The following is a 26,021-nucleotide window of genomic DNA, read 5'->3' as shown; positions in this document are numbered from 1 at the left end:
CTCTTGGCTGTTACATTGAGAGTAGACCATAAAAGAACCAAGCAAGGAGACCTGCTAGGAAGTTTTCGAAGTAATCCAGGAAAAAGATTAAGGTGACTTAGATAAGGGAGATAGATAACAGTGGAGGTGGTAAATGATAACAGAATTTGCTGACAGATTGGATGAAGGGTATAAGAGAAAGAGACTGGGTCATCAAATGGAGTTGCCATCAGTTGAACTAGGAAAGGCTGCAAATAGAGTACGGTTGAGGGGGAAATCAGGAGGTCAGTTTGGACATGATGCATTTGAGATGTCTATTAGACTATCCAAGTAGAGATCTGAATAGTCAGTTGTATATATGATTCTGGAGTTGTGAAAGAGGTCTGGGCTGAAGAGAAAAGTTTAATAAGAGTCATTAATATATAGATGGTATATAAAGCTATGAGACTTGGATGCCATCACCAAGGGAGTGAGTATATATGCAGTAGAGAAGAAGACCAGAGACTGAGCCTGAAACCCCCAAACATTAATGGTTTGGAGAAAAGAAGAGGAACCAGTAAAGGATAATGAAATGGAGTAATCCATGAGGTAGGAGAAAACAAGGATGATGTGATGTCTTGGAAGCCAAATGTGTTTCAAGGAGGAAAGAGTGATCAACTATGTTGAATGTTGCTGATAGGTCAAATACAGTGAGGACTGAGAACTGACCATTGAAATTTATAATATGGAGGTCATCAGTGAGTTTGATAAGAGCAGTTTTGGTAGAGGTAGGACAAACACCTGATTAGAGTAGGCTCAAGAGAGAATTGAAGGAAAGGAATTGGATACAATAAGTATAGACAATTCTTTAGAAGAGTTTACTACAAAGGGAAGAAAAGAAGTTGGGCAAGAAAACAATTTTTTTTTAAAGTTGGGCAGTAGTTGGTGAGAGAAGTAGGATCAAGAGGTTTGTTTGTTTGCTTGAAATGGGATGAGTGAGAATGTTTATTTGCTAATAGGAATGACCCAGTAAGAGAACAAAAATTGACAATGTGAGAGAGAAAAATGAAAATTGTTAGAGTAATGTCATTAAATATGCAGGAGGTGATGGATGCAAGTGTATAAGTTTAGGGTTTGGCTCTAGGAAGAAACATGGATAGTTCATTTATGATAGCAGTTGAGAAGGCAGAGTATATGGTGTGGTTCCTGGTGTGTGAATAGATGTGGTCGTGGGAATCTGTGGAAGTTCTCTTTCTGACTGCTTCAGTTTTCTCAGTGAAGTAGGAAACAAGGTCATCACCTGAGAGTGAGAATAGGAGAGGAGGTGTTGGGTGTTGAGAAAAGAGGATAAGATATCAACTAATCATCCATAAAATCAAGAAAGTGAATGGCAAGGGTAGTGTGGTATGCTTGCCTTGTAGCGGTACAGTCCATTTGATGAAGTTTTAAAAATAAAACAAATAGTTGTACAGGTTTTTACCCAGCTACTTTCAGCTGAATGGATGCAGGCACAAAAGTCACTAGAAAGTTGAATTTAACCAGGCTCATGGTTTTGCCAGATGAATACAATGAAGCAAAAGAGGGGCAGGAAAATCAAGGAACAAGGGAGTGATTATAATTAATCCCCATGGAATTTAAACTGGATACCGAGGAGGACTTCAAGAGGATGAGGGATGGTGAAATATTAGTAGTATCAATGTACTGGAGACCTTAATGCAGTTGAAGGATTGCTGGAGTGATAGAGGGAGTGAATTAGAAAGGTAGGAGGTGGTAGAATACATGAAATAGAGCAGGGTACAAGACTAGAGTGAGGGAGTGAGGCACCTAGAATTGGTCCATGCACAACCCTGAGAATGAGTGCATCCTTAAATTGTGTACCCTAGGAGCCTCACTTGCATCACCTGGCTTTTAGTGATGACAGTGTCCAGTGAATGAGTGTGCTAGTGAATGGCTAAGATAATTGGCAGAGTGGAATTCAAGGAAATAAGAGACTAAGATATTGGATCTGTCTGTATAATGAAAATGCCAAAAATTGACAGGAGTATTTTTTGGAAAAAATAACTGTGAGTAGTAGATAAATCATTAAGAAATGAGAAGAAATGGTCTGAGAGCAGTTCACTGAACAGTGAGGGATAATGGGTGATATAGTCTGGTGACAGGAAATTCAAAGCTGGGGGTTTTAGGGAGCAAGAGGGAGAATAATTTTAAAACAGCAATGAAGAGCAAAAATGATGCCTACTCCATCTCCAGGTCTAGGGAGATGAAAGAAAAACAGCCAGTACTTGAGAGGGCTTCATTGGAAGCAGTATCCTTGGAGGAACCTAGATTTCCATTAGAGAAAGAATGTAGAGGGAACTTTCTGGGAAGAGGTTGCTCATATAGGAGATTTTTCTGATAATGGACTGAATTTCAGAAAGCATAGTGGAAGGGTTGGAGGAGTTGGGGAGAAATGAGAAAAGAGGACAAAAGGGATTTACAGAGCCTTATGTGGATTAAGGTGCTGGAAATGAGGGTGACCTCAGAGTCCAGGGTTCTTTTGGCTACTGCTGACAAACAGGAATAAAGAGCACAGTAAGATTAGTCCTAGTGAATTCAAGGCAGTGTTGGCAAGGCTATGAGTTTGTGGATAGGGAGGAGTGGCTTTCTGAGGCCAATATGAACCTGTTCTGTTTTTGTCAATGAGTTGTATCTTCATTCTACTATCTTGCAGTAGCTCTTTTGAGAATACAAAACAAACAAGTTCAGATTTTGTCTTCCCCTTAATGGACAGGAATATAGATAACATTTTGTAAGTATCACTTTGAGATGTAATTTAACATATTATATTTGTCCTTTTTAGAATGAACAACACATCGTGGCAGGAAAAGCTTTGGAATATTTAGCTCAATATTCAGAAGACGGGCAAGAAGTCCTTACAGCTTTAAAGTAAGTAATCCACATCCTGTGGATGTGAAAGGATCTCCTCTGTACATGTTACTCTTGGTCTATAAATTTTGCCAAAATAGTACTGATGGGATCAAGCTGAGTCAATGCCTACAATACTAAGTGGTTTTTTTTCCAGCTTTATTGAGATGTAACTGACAAATGGTGGCATTGTGTAAGTTAAGTAAGGTATGTAACCTGGTGATTTAATACACATTTGTATTATGAAATGGTTAGCGCAATAAGATTAGTTAATACATCCATCACCTCACAAAATTACACACTGTGTGTGGTGAGAACATTTAAGATTGACTCTCTTAGCAACTTTCAAATGTATAATACAGTATGGTTAACTACAGTCACCATGCTGTACATTAGATCTTTGGAATGTATTCATCTTATAACTGGAAGTTTATACCCTTTGACCAACATTTCCCCATTTTCTCCACCCACAGGCCCTGGCAAATGTCATTCTACTCTATTTCTATGTGTTTGGATTTTCTTTCTTTCTTTTTTTTTCTTTTGTTTTTGTTTTTCTAGAGATTCCACATATAAGCGAGACAATACAGTTTTTGTCTTTCTCTGTCTGACTTATTTCACTTAGTACAGTGCCTTCAAGGTCCATCTGTGTTGTCACAAAAGGCAGGATTTTCTTCTTTTATTTGGTTGAATAATATTCCTGTTTGTGTGTGTGTACATATACCACATTTTCTTTATTCCTCCACTGATGGACACTTAGGTTGTTTCCATGTCTTGGCTATTGTGAATAATGCTACAGTGAACATGGGGGTGCATATATCTCTTCAAGATAGTGATTTCCTTTCCTTTGGATATATACCCAGAAGTGGGAATGCTGGATTGTATAGTAGTTTTATTTTTACTTTTTGAGGAACCTCCATGCTGTTTTCCACAGTGGCTGTACCAGTTTGCATTCCCATCAACAATGCACTAGGGCTCCCTTTTCTCTACAGCACTTGTTATGTCTCGTCTTTTTGATAATAGCCATTCTAACAGGTGTGAGGTGATATTTCATTGTGGTTTTGATTTGCATTTCCCTGATGATTAGTAATGTTCAGCATCTTTTCATGTACCTGTTGGCCATTTAGATGTCTTCTTTGGTAAAATATCTATTCAGGGGCTCTGCCCATTTTTTAATAAGATTATTTGTTTTTTTGCTGTGGAGTTGTAGGAGTTCCTTATATATTTTGGATATTAACCCCTTATCAGATATATTGTTTGCAAACATTTTCTCCTATTCCATAGGTTGCCTTTTCATTTTTTTTTGATAGTTTCCTTTGCTGCGCAGAAGCTTTTTACTTTGATGTAGCCCCACTTATTCATTTTTGCTTTTGTTGCTTGTGCTTTGGGTGTCATATCCAAAAAATCATTGTCAAGGAGCTTTTTCCCTGTGTTTTCTTCTAGGACTTTCATGGTTTCAAGTCTTATATTTAAGTATTTAATCCATTTTGAGTTAGTTTTTCTGAGTAGTAAAAGATAGGGGTCCAATTTCATTCTTTTGTATGTGGATATCCAGTTTTCCCAGTACCACTTATTGAAAAGGTTATCTTTCCTCCATTAAATATTCTTGTCTCTCTTGTCAAATATTAGTTGACAGTATATATATGGGCTTATTTCTGGGCTCTCTATTCTATCAGTCTATGTGGCTATTTTTATGCCAATACCATGCTGTTTTGATGACTATAGCTTTGTAGTATAGTTTGAAAACAAGAAATGTGATGGCTCTAGCTTTGTTCTTCTTTTTCAAGCTTGCTTTTGTTGTTCAGGGCCTTTTGTAGTTCCATTTGAATTTTAGGATTTTTTTCTATGTATGTGAAAAATGATATTGGAAAAAAGGTTAAAAAAGATAAAAAAAGATAGCAGTTGAAACTGATCTTTCCCTTTCTCTGTTTCTATGAAGGAAAATGGTTTATCAAAAGGGAACTTTTACATACAATAGTGAGACAGAGGAGGGTGAGGTTAGGACATGGTAACTCCTAATGATGTAACTGAGAATATGCCAGTGGGAAAAATAAACCAGAAGGGTTCTATAGTGATTCTCCCATTGGTCAAATATACTTGAGGCCACACTTCTGAAGGGAAATGGAGCCACAGATATAAAAGTATCAGAAGGAGTCTTGAGATACATACGTTTAGTCAGATAAATATCTAAAATTATTCTGGATGATTGATGGTGTTTTTTCTTTTTAAAGATTTTTAGGATTTGAAACTTTACAAACTACCTTATTTCGTCAGTTTGTCATCATGCCGCCAGATCCCTTCAAAAAATATTCATCCTAGTTTTTGTGGAACCCAAAGGCCAGTTCCAGGTTCCTTTATAGAAAGAAAAATATAAAAGACTTGTACACTATATCTGATGTTCTGGCAGGTGATTTGGGGCAATTATATAAACTGTGGAACTATTTAAGAATTTGTCATAAGCAACACTTTCATTTTAAAATTATTTTATTAAATTACTCTTCCAAAATTACAAAGTTGGTATGTTTTCATTGCAACCATTAAGACATACAAAGACCTATAAATAAAATAATCTCCTTTTTTACGTCTCTTTTCTCACTTCTGCCTCCTGGGCTAATCAAGGTTAATAACTTGGTATATATTCTTTCATGTATCTCTCCCTAAGCATCACTTTTTATATTACTTTATCGTACAGGTGTTTTCTTCGTCTTGTTCTTCCAAAAGTTTCTCAAATGCCAGAATCTGAAAACAAGTAAGTTATAATTCAACAGCAATGATGTATTCACCATTAGAAAAAATATAACAACTTTCACTAGAAACCTTGTATCGAGAGATGTATAGTATACTGGGTAAGGTCAATATAGGCTCTGGGGCCAGTCTTCCTGGGTTCATATTTTGGCTTTGCCACTTATTAGATATGTAACCTGGGCTTCTGTTTCCCGATCTGTAAAATGGGTATAATAATAGTACCTACCTTATGAGGTTGCTGTGATGACCTGATGAATAAATATGTGTAAAACAATTAGAATAGTGCCAGGCATTTACCATGCCCTCAGTAATGTTTGCTATGATTTCATTACGATATTGTGTCTGTTTCCCCCTTTCTTAACAGGAGACTTAAATATAGACATAGCTCTTAGCTCTTACTTTCCCACAGAAATGCAAATAACCTGGTTGGCTTGTTGATCAGAATCAGAATCTGATTCTGTATCAGCTCAGCTGGGAGTATTCAAATATCTTTCTGCTCACGGTTTCTATGGCATAAGATATAAAGAACTTAACAATTCATGGAAGATTCGGGTCACCCATATTTCATTCACAAAATTCACTTCCTCCTAATGATTTAAAAGAAAACTTTATTCAAGGTCTTGACTAGAGATAACTTTCCGAGAAATACCACCTATCTCTATTTTCTCTACTTGGACAAAAACCTCTGTAATAGTGTATCACTACTTCATTTTTGCTTTGTATATTTGTACCTGGAGGCAATATATATTTTCAGCTAAATTCTTTGGGAACTATCTATGACTGAGATAATATTAGATTGATGACATAACTTTTTTCATAATACAAATTTTACCCAGACATATATGGTAAGTTTTGCCCCTTCTTTACAGGCACTGTGAATCCATTTGAAGGGCACTCAAACTAACTAAAAAAAAAAAACAAAAAAACACCATATTGAGATAATTGAAAATTTGAGTAATGACCAAATATTGGATATTAAGAAATTATTAACTTTTAGGCATATAATGGTAGTATAGCTATGTTTTTAAAGGATCCTTATATCTTATAGACACATCCTAAAATATTTATGGATGAAATGATGTGATGTCTGGAATTTGCTTCTACAAACAATAAATGCTGGAGAGGATGTGGAGAAAAGGGAACTCTCTTGCACTGTTGGTGGGAATGTAAATTGATACAACCACTATGGAGAACAGTATGGGTGTTCCTTAAAAAACTGAAAATAGAACTAACCTATGACCCAGCAATCCCACTACTGGGCATATACCCTGAGAAAACCATAATTCAAAAAGAGTCATGCACCAAAATGTTCATTGCAGCTCTATGTACAATAGCCAGGACATGGAAGCAACCTAAGTGTCCATCAACAGATAATGGATAAAGAAGATGTTGCACATATATACAATGGAATATTACTCAGCCATAAAAAGAAACGAAATTGAGTTATTTGTAGTGAGGTGGATGGACCTAGAGTCTGTCATTACAGAGTGAAGTAAGTCAGAAAGAGAAAAACAAATACTGTATGCTAACACACGTATATGGAATATAAAAAAAAAAAGTTCTGAAGGACCTAGGGGCAAGACGGGAATAAAGACACAGACCTACTAGAGAATGGACTTGAGGATATGGGGAGGGGGAAGGGTAAGCTGGGACAAAGAGAGAGAGTGGCATGGACATATATACACTACCAAACGTAAAATAGATAGCTAGTGGGAAGCAGCCGCATAGCACAGGGAGATCAGCTCGGTGCTTTGTGACTGCCTAGAAGGGTGAGATAGGGAGGGTGGGAGGGAGAGGGAGACGCAAGAGGGAAGAGATATGGGGACATATGTATATGTATAACTGATTCACTTTGTTATAAAGCAGAAACTAACACACCATTATAAAGCAATTATATTCCAATAAAGATGTTAAAAAATAATAATAATATGGGAGAAGAGGGGGTAGGTGGAGGTATCATTAAAATAAGATTGATGATGAGTTAATAATTATTGAAGCTGGGCCATGGATACATGGGGATTCATTTATCTGTTAAATATAAGCATGTTTGAAATTTTCAACAATAAAAAGTTAAAAAATGAAATAAACTCAGAGACTAAATCTTGATAGCTAATAGATTGTAAGAGCTCCTCAAAGGCTAGGACTATTTGTATTTATCTTTGTATCTCTGGAACCTAGGACAGTATCTAGCACATAATAGCCACTCAATTTATTTAAATGGCTGAATATCAGTTCTTTACAAGAAGATCTTATATTGGATTTAAAGGTGTTTCATATTCCATGTAATTGTGATGCACAGTCAAATCCCACTCATTAAAACTAATTTAAAGATGGGGAAAAGGAAAGGAATCTTGTTCAAATTAATGACAAACTTTAATTACAGAATATTTTGTAAATATACCTTTATTGTTCTCAAGTAAATATAGTAATAAAGAACATTTAGATTTAGATAGTCTAATCTATTTAGATAGTCTAAATAGATTAGACTAACTTATAAAAGAAAAAAAAGCCTAATTCAATGGGAAGAGTCAGAGAATGAGTTCTAGTTTCCCCTGTTTCACTAACTTCTGGTTTACCTTAGACAATAACAACTTATTTAACTTCTTTAGGCTTTACTTTCTTCACCTATTAAATAAAAGAAGGTGAAATGGAAAATTTCTGAAGTTCTTTCCTCTTCTAAAAATCGTATGGTTTTCAATTACAGTATCTACCTAAGTATTAACAATTAGTGTGCTACAATTTTTGAAAGCAGTTTGTCTCTTAAATAGACTATACATCCTTTCCATGTCCTCATTCTTATTTGTACTATCTATTTGCATTAATGGACCCTCGCTAGATTATTTTATATAGTCACTGAATTAAATAGTGAAGTCAACTTTAGCTCAGCTGAAATTCAGATTAATAAAATTTACTGTTAGAAGTTACTTTATATAAAGCAGATGTCTAATGTTTATCCCTAAGAAAGCTGCTACTTTTCCTGAAGCACAGTCTGTGTTGTATAATACTAGACATTCTCCTGATAAGGCCAGTCTTATAGTGTGTTCTACCCTACTTACTATAAACTTCCTTAGTTGAGTTTGCCGATACTTCCATATTCAATCCTTTGTTTAAGCATAATGGGATGTTTTTCTCTGTTAAAATTTATGTTCCCCCTAAAGAAGCTTAACAAAGGGTCAAGAGACCTAGGTACTAGTAGTCTTGACATTGTCATTGCATGACCTTATACAGATCATCCCGCATTTCCAGATCTGTTTCCTCATCTGTAAAATGAAGGGTATGTATAAGTGGTTTTTAAACTATATTCCTTAGAAACCTGGAAATTCTGTGGCACTGCCTCAGAGACTTCCAGGAAGCTGAGGCTTTAGGCCTCCACCTCCCACTGGTTCAACCAGAACAGGTACGCTTTTGTCTCTTCTTGTATACTAGACTTCTCTAAAATTTTATTTGAAACACAGGTTCCAGTTCTCCCTCTTCAAAAAAAACCAAAGCTTGAAAATCACAGAGATCACTACCTGCTCTCAAATTCTATGACCCTGTAGTATAAAACATTATCAGTCATTGAAATCCTTTGCTTGAGAGTAGGTGTAGAAAAGGAAGAGAGAAAAAAATATGAGGACATTGGAGATGAGGAAAAGTATCTTATAATGAGGAAAAACAGTGTTGAAATGAGAGATTGGAGCCTTGAACAACAAACTTCACAATTTTACATTTTCCTTGAGGTGCTCTCAGGCAAATATAGAGTCTCTTTTTGATACTTTTCTGTAGTAAAGCTTTGGAACAGTATGATAATACTCTTTTCTTTATTTTTTAGAAAGAAAGAAATGGATAGACTTTTGACTTGCTTGAATACAGGTAAATATCTCTCTGGTTATTTTCACTCCTTCATTTTGCCTCTATCCTCTATTAAATTCTCCAAGTACATTGAGCGCACTGACTCGGGCTTCGTGTTTGAGTTAAGCTTCATGCTTTTACTAACATTTGTCACAGCAGTATACCTGTTTATTTATTCACAAGCAGAGAAAAGTCTGTCATCATTAGCATTCATCTCCAAATGTGATTTCACCTCTGTTTTTATTCCGGTTTTTTAAAAGATATCTTCCTTCCTTCCTTCCTTCCTTCCTTCCTTCCTTCCTTCCTTCCGTCCTTCCTCCCTCCCTCCCTCCCTCCCTCTCTCTCTCCTCCCTCCCTCCCTCCCTTCCATGTCTGTTGCCACTTGTTCCTAACCTAGAAATTGAACAGGTGAAAAAGGGTCAAGACAAATAAAAATATTCTGAGCCCTGCTAATTTTCATGTTCTCTGAATCAAATTCAGATTGTTTACTCTGTTATTTTGAAGCTGTCCATCTGTCTATCCAAGACTGTGTCATCTCCTCTATCTACTAATTCCTCCCTGTCGACTTCATTCAGCTAACCTCCTAGCTACATTGCATTCCTTTTTCCAACTCCATGCTTTCTTTCTTGGTGTCCCTTTTGCCTAATAGGTCTTCCAATTTCTACTGCCCATGTACCTATTTCCTTATGTCTGAAACACACCAAAAACTCCATATCTTAGAAATTCTGTTCCATTTATTGCAGTAGTTCAATTTTATACCTCAAATACCTGTCAACAGGGTGTAAATGTAGCAAAGTGGTTTAGAAACCATAGCTTTTCAAGAGAAAAAGTTTTCTGTTGGCATTCTTATCTCTCAGAAGGGCACATGAGCATGTAATAAATGCTTTCTGATGATGTCGGCACATTCTGGTTCCATACTGTGCTTGCTGTAGGAGCTCAGTAAATATTATGCCAACCTATCAATACTCTTCTGATCCTCAATCTCCTTTTCAGTGTTTTAAATGATTATTCCTCTTCTTTGTTTCCTTACACGTAAATCATATCTTTCTACCTCAGGTGGTGAATGATTGCTCTAATTAAAATTATAAATCTCTCTAAAAATGTGTTTGTTCCCCAGAGTTTGAGTTAACAGTTCCTTGGAGCTTGGTAATGCTTTTTGTCATTTAAATTACTTTTGGTATGCACCCATGCACATGCATAAAAAAAAGAACTTTCTAAATTCAAGCTCATGTTTGACTGTTTTTAAAGCAGGATTAACAACTTTGCTATAGTATAAAGCAAAAGACCTCAATATCACATTTTCCTGTTTGACTGCAGCACTCCCGAAACTTGTTCAGTATTTTTATGGAGAAGCCTCGACTTCAGGCTCAAGGACTAATGAAGCTCACTGGTTTCGAAAAATAGGTAAAAGGAAATTCTGTGGCTGTGGGATGGTAGAATCAGACAGATGTGGATTCAAATTCTGGATCTTCCATTTGTAGCTATGGGTACAAGGATAACTTGCTTAATCTCAGTTTCACTATTTATAAAAGTGGAGACAATTATACATACTTCATAGGGTTATTATGGGTTTTAAAAGAAACAGTGTATGTACCTGGGGCATACTATGTACTCACTAAATATTAATTTTCTTCCTTTTCCTTAGAAATGGATCTAAGAATAAAATAATGAATTAGAACTACAGGTCCCCAAGGTTATGCTCCTAAACTTGGTCTAGAATGCCCAATTTGTCTCTAAATGTGATTCATGAAAAATAAACTACATGCAACAATATGAATGAATCTCACAAAAATAATGTTGAGCAAAAGAAGCCAGATGTTGAGTATATACTGCATGGTTCCATTTATATATAGTAAAAAACAAAAAGAAAAACAAAAAAACAGGCAAAACTAATTGGCACTGTTAGAACTTAGGATAGTGATTACCCTTGAAGGGAGTCGTACTTGAAGAGGATAAGTGAGAGTGCTTCTGGGTTTCTGGTAATGATCAAGATCTTCCTTGATCTGGATTGGTTACATGGATATATATACACTTTGCGAAAATTCGTCAAGCTGTACAATTATGAGTTGTGTAATTTACTTTATGTAGGTTCTAGTTCAATAAAAATGTTTACGAAATTGTGGAGGTAGTTACTACAGTGATAAGTAAGCAAGAGCAATTAAGCATCAATGTTACAAAGTAAACTGGTTCTACATGGACCTTTTTCTGCTTTATGGGGTTTACTGGGGCTCTAATCTAGGAGAAAAGGGAATAATAAATACAGCAATCTGGCTTCTGGGAAACATGCAAATAATGGAAAATAACAAACATTTAAGCTATAGAAAGGTTTAATGACTTTGACCTTTTGGAAGTTTGAAAAGTTATTTTCTAGTACTTGTTTTACTGAATTTTAATTTTGATTTTCCAAGGTAAAGGTCATACTGAATGTTGCCTAATGGGGGCTCCACCAGCTGAAGTTGGTGAACTCCTCAGAGTGATCCTCATTTTTTTAGATGGATTTGTACCAACTAAGAATTTATCATATGTCCCCAATTTTAAAAAATCCAACACTATCTCCATTGGCCATTGTCCTAGAATTAAAGATTGGAAGCGATAGAAGTCTCTAAATTTACCTGGAAAAAATTTCTCTAAAAACCTAAAGTTAGCTTTTTTTAACCCCTGAGAAACCCCTCATACGTGTGTTAATATTAAAGATGTAGGTAGTGGAGATTATAATCGTACAGATTAAACAGTAAATTTTCATAATTATGTTATTTCATGTTAACTTTCAGCTTGGAACTTGGCTGTGCAATGTAACGAAGACCCAGTGACAATGAGAGAGTTTTTCATAATTTCTTATAAGGTAAGTCTCTTCCAACAAGTATCTCACATGGATCACAACAAGGATATGACCACTATGGGTATAGTCAATGACTAAGTATAGAGTGAGATTGGCTTTTAATCTAGGAACTTTTAATATATGTTTAAGCAGGAATGACCTAAGGAGAATTTGATCCCTATAGGGATAGGGTATAATATGAGAACATGAGGCAGGTCTCCCCATACCGAAATATCACAAACAACCATCATGGAGCCTAAAGTTCTACCATAAGAGACTTATTTCTTTATCTTTGAAGGAATTTCAGTCTCTCAGAACCTATATCAAAATATAACTATCTTTAGGAGGGAATACTCTAAGAAGTTGTCAATTACCAAAACATTAGGAAGGGTTATGTGTATAAGTCTATAGGAATATTGAATAGGTATCTGGGGACAACAGGAGGTTAAAAGGATGCTAAGAAGCTTGGACCTACTTTATAATTTTTCCGAGAGCAGGTTTTGTGTGTAAGGATTTGTGAGCTTGTTTTGCAGTTATAAGCCTTTTAAAATAGTTGTTATCCTCCAAGGTAGAGGTTAAATGCCAGAAAGAGGATCAAGTAGTGATTAGAGGATGAAAGGAGAGGTGGCAAAGAATATCCCTCATACACATTCAGGAGTATGCAGTCTGATATGTTGAGATAGATTAAATGTTTTAGAACTGGAAAGAACTATAGAGATAATCTGGCACAACTCCCTCATTTTATATGTTCTCTGAACATCTCTGAGATTGTTCAGAGATTGGGTGTCTTGAAATGCTATTAGTTAAATGATGGTGATGATTATGATCACTAAATATTTGGGGAGATTAAGAAATAATGTTTGAAAGTTTAGGTATAATTGCCATTTTAATTAGGTGAAATAAATTAGCTTTAGTTTTGACATTCATGATAGCACTAGTCGGATTCCACGTTAGAATCAAGTAGCCTAGAATTTTACTGTACTACAAAGCTGGGAGGTTTGGAGTTTTTTTTGAGGTTAATTTGTGCTTTTATTTGCTAGTATAACTTAACTACAGTGGCCTGCAAACTCTTTTGATCTAAAAAATACCTTTTACATCACAGTCCAACAAACACACACACATATATAATATGCATACATATATAAGCGAAACAAAAGTTTTGCCAAAAATGTCTACCCTGAGTGTTAATTCTCTTTCTTTTTTGAGACTTTTTTTAAAAGCAGTTTTAGGCTTACAACAAAATTGACAGGAAGGTACAGAAATTCCCCCATATACCCCATCCCGACACATGTGTAGCCATTATCAACAGAGTCGTACCTTTTCTTTTTTAAACCAAGGACAAACTGCGTTGACACATCATAAAACCAAAGTCCACAGTTCACCTTAGCGTTCACTTTATTGAAGTGAGTAGTGTTGCATGTTCTTTGGGTTTGCACAGAAGTATAATGACATATATCCATCATTATAATGTCATACAAAATATTTCACTGCTCAATAAAAACTTCTGTACTTTGTGTATTCAGCTCCCCTCTCCCCGCCAAACTCCTGGCAACCATTGATCTTTTTATTTGTCTCCATAGTTTTGCCTTTTCCAGAATGGCATATAGTTGGAATCTATTTTTTCCTCTTGAATAAAGAGATTCAAAGTCTTTATGTCTGTAAGACCACTTATGGCCCACTCATGTGTGGACCTCATTGGCTCTAGGTGGCAAACTTCCCCACTAAATACTGTAGCTTTTCTTCCAATACTGAGACCTGTCCCGCTGGTCCTACCCAGAAGCCATGTGGAGCTACAGGGGGACATGTGTTGGGTATTTGTTCATAGGAAGGCCACTAGTTTGTGCCCCTTGTCACAGTGAACTCAGATTTCTGTTGGGTGTGTTGTAAACAGAGGAGCCATTTCTTCAGGCCCCCTGCTCTGAGCACACCCCATGGGAGTTTTTTCTAAAGCTGGAGGACAAGGTTTAATGATGAGGTTATGCGTGTAGGGTATTTGGCCATAGGAAGGCCACGAGTTTTGTGCCCCTTGTCACAATAACCCAGGTTCCTGTTGGGTGTGTTGTAAACAGAGGAGCCATTTCTTCAGGCCCCCTGCTCTGAGCACACCCCATGGGAGTTTTTTCTAAAGCTGGAGGACAAGGTTTAATGATGAGGTTATGCCTAATGCCTGTCAAGATTTGACATTGTCTCTTTCAACCATGAACAATATAGGTACTAATTTCAGCTCTATTCAATGCAAAGGGGAAATCTATTTGCCAGGGGGAAAATCACTTAGAAATTACAACATAAACCAAGAAGTAAATCACTAGATAGAAATACAGGGCCAAATGACAGTACTTGTCACTGGGAAAGATAGGAAAATTGTGAAGAAATGAAGCTTTTTAATCTCTAGAAAGGTGCTAAAAAAACAATAGGAAGTAATAGAAAATTAAAACTGTAAATCAGTGTTATAGTCTATATCATTTTTAAGGTGAGATGTGCTTTTCTAGCTGAATTTTGTCATTCAGACAGGATTTTGCTGATTTTCATTCTGATTGTTTGTGTTCACCTGGCAGAATTCTCACTATTCATTGATGTTCTGGTTATTTCTTATCAGCTGTCCCAGTTTTGTCCTTCTGATCAAGCAATTCTGATTGCACAGAAAACATGTTTACTTGTGGCATCTGCAGTTGATCTAGAGCAAGGGAGAAAAGCTTCAACAACTTCCGAACAGGTAATGTGCAACCTTCAAGGAAAACACGAGCATTCAGTGTGCTGTTTGGTATGTTTGCTTTCCCTGATGCAATTGTTTTTTATTCTCTTTAAAGAATCCTTCCCTCCGTTCTAGCAACATCTTGATTTCAAAGATTTGTAATGGCTACTTCCTTCCTAAGGAAAGGTCACATTTGGCTTGGCCTCTTCTTTTAAAATGCCCCTTGCCATGGACCATTTTTTCTGAATCTGTTTTGAAATATTCTTTATCTTCATCATCTCCCTGTGATCACATGTGGTCCATAGGAGTGTCTTCTCTATTTCCTTTCACGCATTCTCTAAGGAAGCACTCATTTACTTCCACAGCTTTGATAGCCATTTGAAATTATTTAGTTGGCTTGTTTTTCGTCACTCAATTGCATTTGCTTTCTTTGGCCCACATTCTTAAATATTTTATCATTAACTCAATTTTAACAAGAAGAAGACAGAATTCCTACTTTTGCCTGAATTCCACTCTCAGCTTAAACCTTACCCCTTTTAGGAGATACCAACATCAACATCTTGCTCTCCCATCTACCAGAGTATTCTTTGGTTTGTCTTTAGTTCTTTACCTTCCTTCTTTCAAGCTAAGAAAGTTGTCACCAAGTTGGACCACTAGCATTTTTGTATGGTTTTAAGTTCTAGGTCTCTCTGCTTTTTTCTCTTCCCTAGACAAAGAAAACGTCCCAATTTCCCATACCTACCAGCTTCTTTTCTTTCCAGTTGGTATAAAATCCTTCTTGGTGCTTATTCTCTTCCTTCTGTTAATCTGTTCTTTTATATGATTCTTCACATCTGGAACAAACTCTTAGCAGATCTCTGCCAACATATTTTCTTTCCTTTCTCTTCCCTTGTTGAGTTCAACTCGAAAAACATATGAGTACCAAGCACTCTGCTAGGTACTGGGTACTGGGGATAAAGAAGATAAAGTCGTTGTCCTGAGTAGTAAAGGGGCCTCTTTTTAGAAACCTTTCCATTGTAAAAGAAGATGAAAAAAGAATCTATGAGCCTCAGAGCAAGACCAAAACAAACATTTTGCTTCTTAACAAGTAAGGGTGTTGTCGAACTCAAGTTCGTGTGCCCCACACACAGTGAGGCTAAACAAACTGAAATGTCAGAGTTTGGAGCAGAGAAAGGCTTATTGCAAGGGCCATGCAAGGAGAATGGGTGGCTCATGCTCAAAAGACCCGAACTCCCCAATGGATTTCAGGGAAGAAGTTTTTGTATGCAAAATTTGGCGGGGGAGGTGATGCAGAGTGTGTAACCCTCCTCTGATTCGTTGGTGGTGAGGTAACAGTGTGGTGTTCCAGGAATTGCAATCATCAGCCTTCTGGTTCCAACCAGTCTGGGGTCCACATGCTTGTGCTCAGCCTAAAGTTATCATCCTCCACCTGGGTGGGGGCCTTAGTTCCTGTAGAAGAACTCAGAGATATATATCAAACTGTTATCCACATCCCCCAAGGAGGAACCAGGACCACCATCCTGCACTATTGTTTTCTTTCTGCATTCCCTCACTCTTCTAATTAGTAACTGTTTGAATCTGCCCTTTGGAACTCAGGGAAGGTCTAGGAGGCTGAAAGCCTTTATTCTACAAACAAGAAATGGGGGAACGGAAAGGTTTTTTTTCCCCAGGAGGGGCCCACAGGGTCCTGCTCTGTTTCAGTGGTATTCTCACAATAAGGTCTTTTGCTTTACTAAGAAAACAATAACATCTGGTTTTCACATAGCGGTTTTAACTTTTTAAAAGCTTTCCCTCTTAAGTTGGTAGTCCTGAGTCTGTTAAATTTGTATCTCAGTGAATAGAGATCAAATTGACGTGAGGGAAACTTCACAAACTCTTAAGCATGATCCTTAATTATTTTGTTTGTTTCTAACACTGTTCTTTTTCTCCTGTGTTCGTTCTCTTGCATACACTTATGTTTCCTAAGAACTCTCTAACCTAGTAACCTTTCTATAATCTTCTTTGCTTTTGAAAGGATATCTGTTTAGATAATTGAAGATGTACTTCTGCCTTTCCCCATGTTAGCCTGGCTCCTATGAGTTAGACCATGGTGATCTTTCTCTAATGAAGATTTGTTGGATTCTATTATTTACATCTGTTCCTTGTTCTCGAAATCCTCATCAACTGAAGTATTTCCAAATAAGTATATTATGAAGCAATATAGATAGACTGCATAATCCTATCAACATTGCATCTAGTCTTCTGAGTATGAGCTGGGGAAAGTGAGGGATGCTTTAAAATATATATAGTAATTGTAAGTTATCAAGGAACCACATCTTTTTCCTAGAACAGGACAATTTGTTACTGAAGGGAAAGCTAGGGAAGAGATCTGGTCTTCTGTTAATTACTTATCCTTCATTTCTACTTCTTTGATCTAAGGAAAGAAACAACAGTTTAGGCAAGGTATTGTGTGATCAAAAGATTTGAAAGGTGTGCTTGGGCCAAAGATGAGTAGAGCATGGGGATGCCTGATTTAAAAGTTAGTTACAGGGCTTCCCTGGTGGCGCAGTGGTTAAGAATCCACCTGCCAATGCAGGGGACACGGGTTCGAGCCCTGGTCTGGGAAGATCCCACATGCCGCGGACCAACTAAGCCCGTGCGCCACAACTACTGAGCCTGCGTGCCTAGAGCCCGTGCTCCTCAACAAGAGGAAGTCACCACAATGAGACGCCCGCACACCGCAACAAAGAGTAGCCCCTGCTCGCCACAACTAGAGAAAGCCCGTGCGCAGCAACAAAGACACAACACAGCCAAAAAAATAAAAGTTAGTTACCGTATAGCTTTGCTAAATTGACAAGAAAAGGGGTTTCCTGCTGAGGGCAGTTTCCTACAAAGAGCTGGTTACAAAGGTAAGCCCAAAACCTAATGGGGAAAACAACATTAAACCCCAAGGCTTAAGAACAATCCTTGTCTTGGTGCCCCACATTTTGAACCCACTGGGGCTGCAGTTGGGCCCCCAAGCCTCTAGACCCCACCTGCATGGCTCTGCCAGGTGCAGTACATGCTGCAGCTCTCACAAGTTAGGGTTCAGGCTGGAATTCCACAAGGTGGCTCTACTGGTCTGGGGTAGAAGGCTCTGTGGGGCATTGCCCTAGTGAGGGCTTTCTGCAGTGGTTCTCCCCTACAGAGGTTCTTTGCCTGGGCCCTGACAGTCTCTGGGGCATCTTTTGAAACTTAGGAGAGGGCAGCAGTGCCCCCCAGCTCTTGCACTCTGAATACTGGGGAGAAAACACCAAGCTGATGCCTTCAGAGGTTTGCAACCTGTGCCTTCTGGCGGGACAACCACAGCAGCCTGTGCTGCACTTGGGGTGTCTGAGGAGCCTGGTGCCGGAATTTGAGGAGCACAGCCCAGGAGATGAGATGGCTCTGGGCCGCAGTGGGCCCCTCCTTTGAAATCCTTCTGCCCCGCAGGCCCTTGCACTCCAGGCCCCTGATGGGAGGCCCAGCCCCAAAGATCTCTGATCTGCTGTTGAGGTTATTCTTCCTTTGCCTTGGACAATAGGTCCTGGCTTCTGTTTAGATGGCTGACCAATCTCCCCATTGTCTTGATGAATAGCTCCTAGCTTCTGTTGAGATGGTTCATCCACAGAAATCTCCTTATCAATTCAGCCACACCCTTGGTGTTCTCTCCCTTTGAAGCTTTCTTATTTCTTTCAATATTAATGGGTTGAGAATTTTCCACATTTTAAAATTCTGCTTAATTTTTGATTAACAATTCCACCTTTAAATCATTTCTCTCTTCTCACATTTTACTATAAGCATTCAAGAGAAACCAAGCCACTCTTCAACACTTTGCTTAGAAATTTCTTCAGCCAAATATCAATTCATCGCTCACAAGTACTGCCTTCTATAAGACACTGGGAACACAAACACAATTCAGCCAAGCTCTTTGCCACTTTATAGCAAGGATGGCCTTTCCTCCTTTCCTCTAGTTTCCAGTGTTCCTCATTTCCATCTGAGACCTCATCAGAATGACATTTACTGTCCATATTTCTACCAACATTCGGTTCACAACCACTTAGATATTCTCTAAGAAGACTGAGGCTTTCTCTACAGCTTTCCTCTTCTCTTTCTTGGTCCTCAAGAGAATTTCCCTTAACAATCCATTCATGGCAATGTAGACGTTCTAGCATGCACCTCCAAACTCTTCCAGACTCTGCCCATTACCCAGTTCCAAAGCTGCTTCCATATTTTTAGGTATTTGTTACAGCAGCACCCCACCAATCAGTACCATTTTTCTGTCTCAGTCCATTCAAGCTGCTATAACAAAACACAATAGACTGGGTAGCTTATAAACAACAGAAATTTATTTCTCACAGTTCTGGATGCTGGAAGTCCCAAGATCAAGGTGCCAGCATGGTTGTGTTCTCTGATGAGGTCTCTCTTCCTCCTTTATAGCTGACACCTTTTTGCTGTGTCCTCCCATGATGGAAAGTGCCAAGGATCTCTTTGGAACCTTCTTATAAAAAGCACAAATCTCATGTATGAGGGCTCCATCCTTATGACTTTAGCATCTCTAAAAGGCCCCACCTGCTAATACCTTCACCTTTGGGGTATGATTTTAACATATGAATTTGGGGGCATACATTCAGATCATAGCTTGAGCAACATCCCATAAGTATTGGTTTGTTTGTTTTTCTCTTTTCATTCATCGTAAAATATTTTCTAATTTTCATTCTGATTTCTTCTTTGACCCATTGTTTGTTTGTTTGTTTGTTTGTGTTTTTTTTGCGTTACGCGGGCCTCTCACTGTTGTGGCCTCTCCCGTTGCAGAGCACAGGCTCCGGACGCACAGGCTCAGCGGCCGTGGCTTACGGGCCCAGCCGTTCCGCGGCATGTGGGATCTTCCCGGACCGGGGCACGAACCCGTGTCCCCTGCATCGGCAGGCGGACTCTCAACCACTGCGCCACCAGGGAAGCCCCCATTGTTTATTTAGGAATCTATTGTTTAATATCCACATGTTTGTTTCCCAAATTTATTATTATTTATTATTATCTTACTGATTTCTAATCTTGTTCCACTGTGGACAGAGTACATACTTTGTGTCACTTCAAGTTATTTTAAATTTATTTGAAGTCTGTGTTGTGGCCTAACAAATGGTCTGTCCTGGATAAAGTGCCACGTGTGCTTGAGAAAGAATATTTTCTTCTTGGGTTGGTGAAATGGTATGAAAAAAACTATATATAGTTTTATATAATTGTTTTTTTAAAACGAGAAGAAAGAAGAAATATATATTTATACTTTCTTTTACAGTTACATAATTACTTTTATCAGTACACTTTGTTTTTTTCATTTGGATTCAGATTACTATCTGGTGTCACTTGCTTTCAGCCTGAAGAACCTCTCTTAGCATTTTTATAAAATGGTTCTGCTAGCAAAAAGATTCTCTCAGCTTTTTTTAATCTGAGAATTTATTTTGCTTTCAGCTCTGAAAGATAGTTTTGCTGGATATTAGATTCTTGGATGATTGATATTTTATTTCATTACATTGAATATGTTATCCCACTGCCTTTTTAATCAAGATTCTGCATTTCCTGACATTGTCATCATACCTTCCTTCTTTAAGTGTGGTTTCCTTTAGTTGTTTGAACATATTTAGAATAGCTACTTTGAAACCTGCTTCTGCTAAGTTCCAACATTGGACCTTTCCAAAGTCAGTTCCTGTTGCATACTTTATTCCTGTGTATGGGTCATACTTCTTGTTTCTTTGCATATCTTATAATTTTTTGTTGAAAACTGGACATTTTGCATAATATATTGGAACATCTTTGGATACTGATTTCCCCCCGCCTCTGGGACTTGCTGTTAATATTTGCTTGTTTATTTGTTTAGTGACTTGGCTGGGCTAGTTCAGTGCAGTCTATTTCCCACAGCTGTATAGTAGTATACAGCTTCTGATATTACTTATCAGAGATTACAGTCTTTGCCTTTGCAGTCACCCTGACCCCTCCCCTGAAAAGGGATGAAAGAAGGTTTAGCAGGGTTATTTTTGACTATCTCTTTCTGTGATCTCCCTGTTAAGCTTCTGAATGGGCTTCTTTTATTGGTATCACACACAGATGTAAGTCTTGACTAATTACTAGGTGACTGCTCTGTGTGTGTGTGTGTGTGCGTGCACACGTGCATGTGCACGCACGTGCACGTGAGTGTTTGAAAATGCTCTTTGGCATAAATTACTCCACAGTCTGATCCAATTAAAGTAAGGCCCCTTTGACGGGATAGGGAGTCTTCTTAGCTTTCTCTTCCCCTGGTTCTCTCTGTAAACTTCTAGCTGGTTTACTGTTTGGCTTTTCGATATCATTAGTTACCAGCCTCCTCTTAATTGCCCACACCAAAATCTCCACTTTTTTTATAGTGCCCTTAGACTCGAACTTCCTCAAGTTCTATTTCAATAAAAGTCAGTCTCCTTAGGGTGACTACAGAGCTCACTCTTCTAATGGCCTTCCTCTCCTCCTGAGCAGAAACTCTATACCACTGCTTTGAAACTAGAGGCAGGGACAGTGACCCATTTGTATCAGAGTGACAATACAGCTCTATTAGTCAGGGCTAGGCAAAAGTCATAGTCCCTAGCATTCTTGGCTTGCCTCTTCCAGCATGGAAACTCTATCTTATAAGAAAGCTGAGGTGAGGGCAATTGAGACCCAGTATTCTCAATTTGCAATGTCTGGTATGAGGACTGGGTAGAAGAAGAGAGCTCAAGTCTTCTCAGTTGTGCTTGTTTATAATAGAACTCATGCAATACAGATCTTGGGGAGGGGGATGAGAAGTACTGGCAGCATGCCCATTCTGGTCGTCCCTAGCCTGGAAACTAAGGATAGAGTGAGCCCCATCTTCTTGGCCCCACCCACCTAAAGTGCACTTACATCACAATGAGCTTGAGGGAGAGTGAGCAGATCATGGCTCAACTGCTACAGGTACTCACTGTTCTTACGGAGACTTAGTAGATTTCCTGGAATAGATGTTTCCCCATTTGCTATATGCCCTCAGGGCAATTTCCTGAGACTTTACATGATTGTGTTTTAAAATATTCACCAGTTATGGTAGTTTTGCTAGGGAGAGGATCCATGGCTCTCCTCATACCACCATTCTGGAAGTGCTTCTCTTCTATCCTAGATTATTAAAGAAATTGATAATGTTCAAGATTTTCTATATAATCCTCATTTTCCTGGAACATTAAGGAAAAGTAAAAAAATATATAGAGGCTAATATTTATATATAAATTCCAAATATTCACTTTATACTTTCATTTTTCTATAGTTTTATTTTTAACTGTTTTTAGTGAAAATGATATTTTTATTTGCTTAAAGTTTGGTTTGGTTGAGACTAATTTTCTCATGGCTTTCTTACCAAATAGACCAGGTTACTGAATCGTGCACTTGATCAGATCCATAAATGCAGAGACATCTGGAATCGCCTGAAAGAAACAGGTACAGTGGGACTGGGAGTATGGTAACACAGTTATAAAAGGGGTTTCAAATCTTAAAAACCTAGTCTTTATCACCAGAAGTTTGTCCCACTGCAATATTTGATAACCAGTCAAATGATTCTTTAAGAGCTAGCTTTTCCCCATAGTATGTCTGTATTTTGATTCTTTGACATACTACTTAGAGTAAGAACATGTTTTACCTTGATTTTTATTGAAGTATAGTATTGAGTATAAAAATAGGACCATAATTGTTCAACATGACTTTATTGCTCTTAGGTCACTAGATTTGATGTCTAATTTAATCAAGTTTTAACTTTGAATAAATGTAGGGTACAAACAAAACCAAAATTACAGTATCGGATAGTGCTAACATTTTGTTATGAAATAATCAAAATAATAGTAAACCTTTTGAAGTTACATAGTAGCTTGCTGCTATTTCCTGATTAAGGATGGTATTATTAGATAGACTTTATTGTGTCCAGCTGTTTCTGTTTTAGTTAGAACTTTTTAAAAAATCAATAGATATTGAATTACATGCCTTTTAAGCTTCTATAGAGATAATCATATGGTTTTTCTCTTTTGAAGTATTAATATATTGAATTATAATAATAATATATTTCCTAAAATTGAGTCATTGTTGCATTTATGGAATAACCCCTATTTGGTCATGGTGTATTATTATTTTTTAAAAGGCTGATGAATTTGGTTTCCTAATATTTAGAAATTATTGGTCTATCATTTTGTGTGTGTTCATGCATGATATCTTTGATGGGTTTTGATATCAAGCCATAGAAATTATAAGGAAGAACATAAACACATAAAATTTAGTTCACCTCTCTCAATCTACGGCAGGAATTTAAAAGAATACAAACAATAGAAAGGACAGAGAATACCTAAATAACATTCTTAGTATGGAAGATTTAATAGAAATGTACTCTATAGCCTGAAAACATACTTTATATAGCCTGAGAATAGAAAACTCATTTTCTTTTCATGTGCCCTTTGAACATTTACAAAATTAATCACAAGAAAAACCTGAATTAAAAAAAAGAAAAACAATAAATTCTAAGACATAGAAATAAAACAGACAACATTATCTGATCACAATTCAGTCAAACTAGAAATTAATAATGGAATCAAGAAACAAAACCCTTGACCAGTTGGACATTTTAAACAACAGTAATAATGGAAAATCTAGAAAATCATGATAACAAGAATACCTCATAACAGAATCTTAGTTGCTAAAGCAGTGCTCAGCGTGAAATTCATACCTTCAGTGCCTTTTATTTAAAAAGTATATCAGAATGCTAGCTGTCTACTGAAAAATCAATTTCTTCTTTCTGGAAACACAGCTAGACTCTATCTATATCTATCTATTTATCTATCTATCATCTATCTATCTATGTCATTAGAGACTTGCAAATTTAAACAACAATGAAATACCACTACACACCTGTTAGAATGGAAAAATTTAAAACACTGAAAACACCAAATGCTGGTAAGTATGTGCAGCAACAGGGATGCTCATTCATTGCTGACAGGAATGCAAAATGGTTTAGCCACGTTGAAAGACAGCTTGGCAATTTTTTACAAAACTAAGCGTACTCTTGCTATACAATCCAGCAGCTGTGCTCCCTGGTATTTACCCAAATAAATTGAAAACTTATGTTCATGTAAAGACCTGCACATGGATGTTTATAGCAGCTTTATTCACAATTGCTAAAATTTGGAAGCAACCAAGATGTCCTTCAGTAGGTGAATGGATAAACTGTGCAATGTCCAAACAGTGAGGTATTATTCAGGGTTAAGAAGAAATGAACTATTAAGCCATGAAAAGACATGAAGGAAACTTAAATGCATATTACTAAGTGAAGGAAGCCAATATGAAAACGCCACATACTATATGATTCCAACTATATGACATTCCAGAAAAGACAAAACTATGGAGACAATAAAAGGATCATTGGTTGACAGGGGTGAGTTATGGAAGGAGGGTTGAATAGATAGAACACAGAAAATTTTTAGGGCAGTGAAACTATTATGTATGATACTACAATGGTGGATACATGTTATTATACATTTGTCAAAATCCATAGAATGTACAACACCAAGAGTGAATCCTAATGTAACCTATGGAATTTGGGTAAAAATGGTATGTCACTGTATATTCATTGATTGTAACAAATGTACCACTATGGTACAGGATGTCAATAGTGGGGGAGGTTGTATGCAGTGGGGGATAGGGTATATATGGGAACACTCAGTATTTTCCACTCAATTTTGCTGTGAACCTAAAACTGCTTTAAAGAATGTCTATCATCGGTGCTCCTTCCTGCACCAGGAGAAAAGCATGCCCCTGTGCCAGTGCTCTTCCACCTGGGCCCTGGAAATGAAACGCACATGGATCAGACCTAAATTCCACAGCAGCCAACCCACAGACCAACCTGAGAGAAATTAATCTTTGCTGTTGGGTGATTTACAAGGTGATAAAGAACTTCAGGCTGCAAAAGCCATGTGGAGGACAGGCTTTTGGTGCTCCAGCCATGCATCAGGGCTGTGCCACTGAGGTGGGACAGCCAAGTTCAGGACACTGGTCCACAAGAGACCTCCAAGCTCCACATAATATCAAACGGCAAAAATCTCCCAGAGATCTCCATCTCAGCGCCAAAACACAGCTCCACTCAACGACCAGCAGGCTACAGTGCTGTACACCCTATGCCAAACAACTAGCAAGATAGGAACACAACCGCATCCGTTAGCAGAGAGGCTACCTAAAACCATAATAAGGCCACAGACACGCTAAAACACACACCAGACGTGGACCTGTCCACCAGAAAGACAAGATCCAGCCTCATCCACCAGACCACAGACATGAGTCCCACTGGGGACAGACACCAAAAACAACAGGAATGACAAACCTGCAGCCTGCGAAAAGGAGACCCCAAACACAGTAAGTTAAGCAAAATGAGAAGACACAGAAACACACAGCACATGAAGGAGCAAGGCAAAAACCCACCAGACCTAACAAATGAAGACAAAACAGGCAGTCTAGCTGAAAAAGAATTCAGAATAATGATAGTAAAGATGATCCAAAATCTTGGAAATAGAATGGAGAAAATACAAGAAAAGTTTAACAAGGACCTAGCAGAACTAAAGAGCAAACAAACAGTGATGAACAACAAATTAAATGAAATTTAAAATTCTCTAGAAGGGATCAATAGCAGAATAACTGAGGCAGGAGAACGGATAAGTGACCTGGAAGATAAAATAGTGGAAAAAACTACGGCAAAGCAGAATTAAGAAAAAAGAATGAAAAGAATTGAGGACAGTCTCAGAGACCTCTGGAACAACATTAAACGCACCAACATTCAAATGATAGGGGTCCCAAAAGAAGAAGAGAAAAAGAAAGGGACTGAGAAGATATTCGAAGAGATTATAGTTGAAAACTTCCCTAATATGGGAAAGGAAATAGTTAATCAAATCTAGGAAGCACAGAGAGTCCCATAAAGGATAATTCCAAGGAAAAACACACCAAGAACCATATTAATCAAACTGTCAAAAATTAAATACAAAGAACAAATATTAAAAGCAGCAAGGGAAAAACAACACA

The 26,021-nt window shown here is 37.6% G+C and overlaps 1 protein-coding gene and 2 non-coding genes across 3 annotated transcripts in view; 1 reads left to right on the top strand and 2 right to left on the bottom strand.

Moving 5' to 3' along the window:
* TEX11 (testis expressed 11) overlaps positions 1-26,021 on the top strand; it is a 374,728-nt gene that overhangs the window by 281,614 nt on the left and 67,093 nt on the right. Inside the window, exons 19-25 of the mRNA XM_028482531.1 lie at positions 2,798-2,883; positions 5,552-5,608; positions 9,416-9,456; positions 10,753-10,839; positions 12,207-12,277; positions 14,850-14,971; positions 22,345-22,412. Of these exons, the coding sequence (XP_028338332.1) occupies positions 2,798-2,883; positions 5,552-5,608; positions 9,416-9,456; positions 10,753-10,839; positions 12,207-12,277; positions 14,850-14,971; positions 22,345-22,412 (532 nt within the window). The remainder of the gene's footprint in view (positions 1-2,797; positions 2,884-5,551; positions 5,609-9,415; positions 9,457-10,752; positions 10,840-12,206; positions 12,278-14,849; positions 14,972-22,344; positions 22,413-26,021) is intronic.
* Positions 14,056-14,184, bottom strand: LOC112062365 (small nucleolar RNA SNORA11). The gene has a single exon (XR_002890687.1). It is a non-coding gene; the product is annotated as a small nucleolar RNA SNORA11 (small nucleolar RNA).
* Positions 14,234-14,362, bottom strand: LOC112062361 (small nucleolar RNA SNORA11). Its single transcript, XR_002890683.1, has one exon. It is a non-coding gene; the product is annotated as a small nucleolar RNA SNORA11 (small nucleolar RNA).

This window comes from Physeter macrocephalus, chromosome 21 (assembly GCF_002837175.3).
Source record: "Physeter macrocephalus isolate SW-GA chromosome 21, ASM283717v5, whole genome shotgun sequence".
Classification (NCBI taxonomy): Eukaryota; Metazoa; Chordata; class Mammalia; order Artiodactyla; family Physeteridae; genus Physeter; species Physeter macrocephalus.
This window is presented reverse-complemented; position numbering and strand designations above follow the sequence as displayed.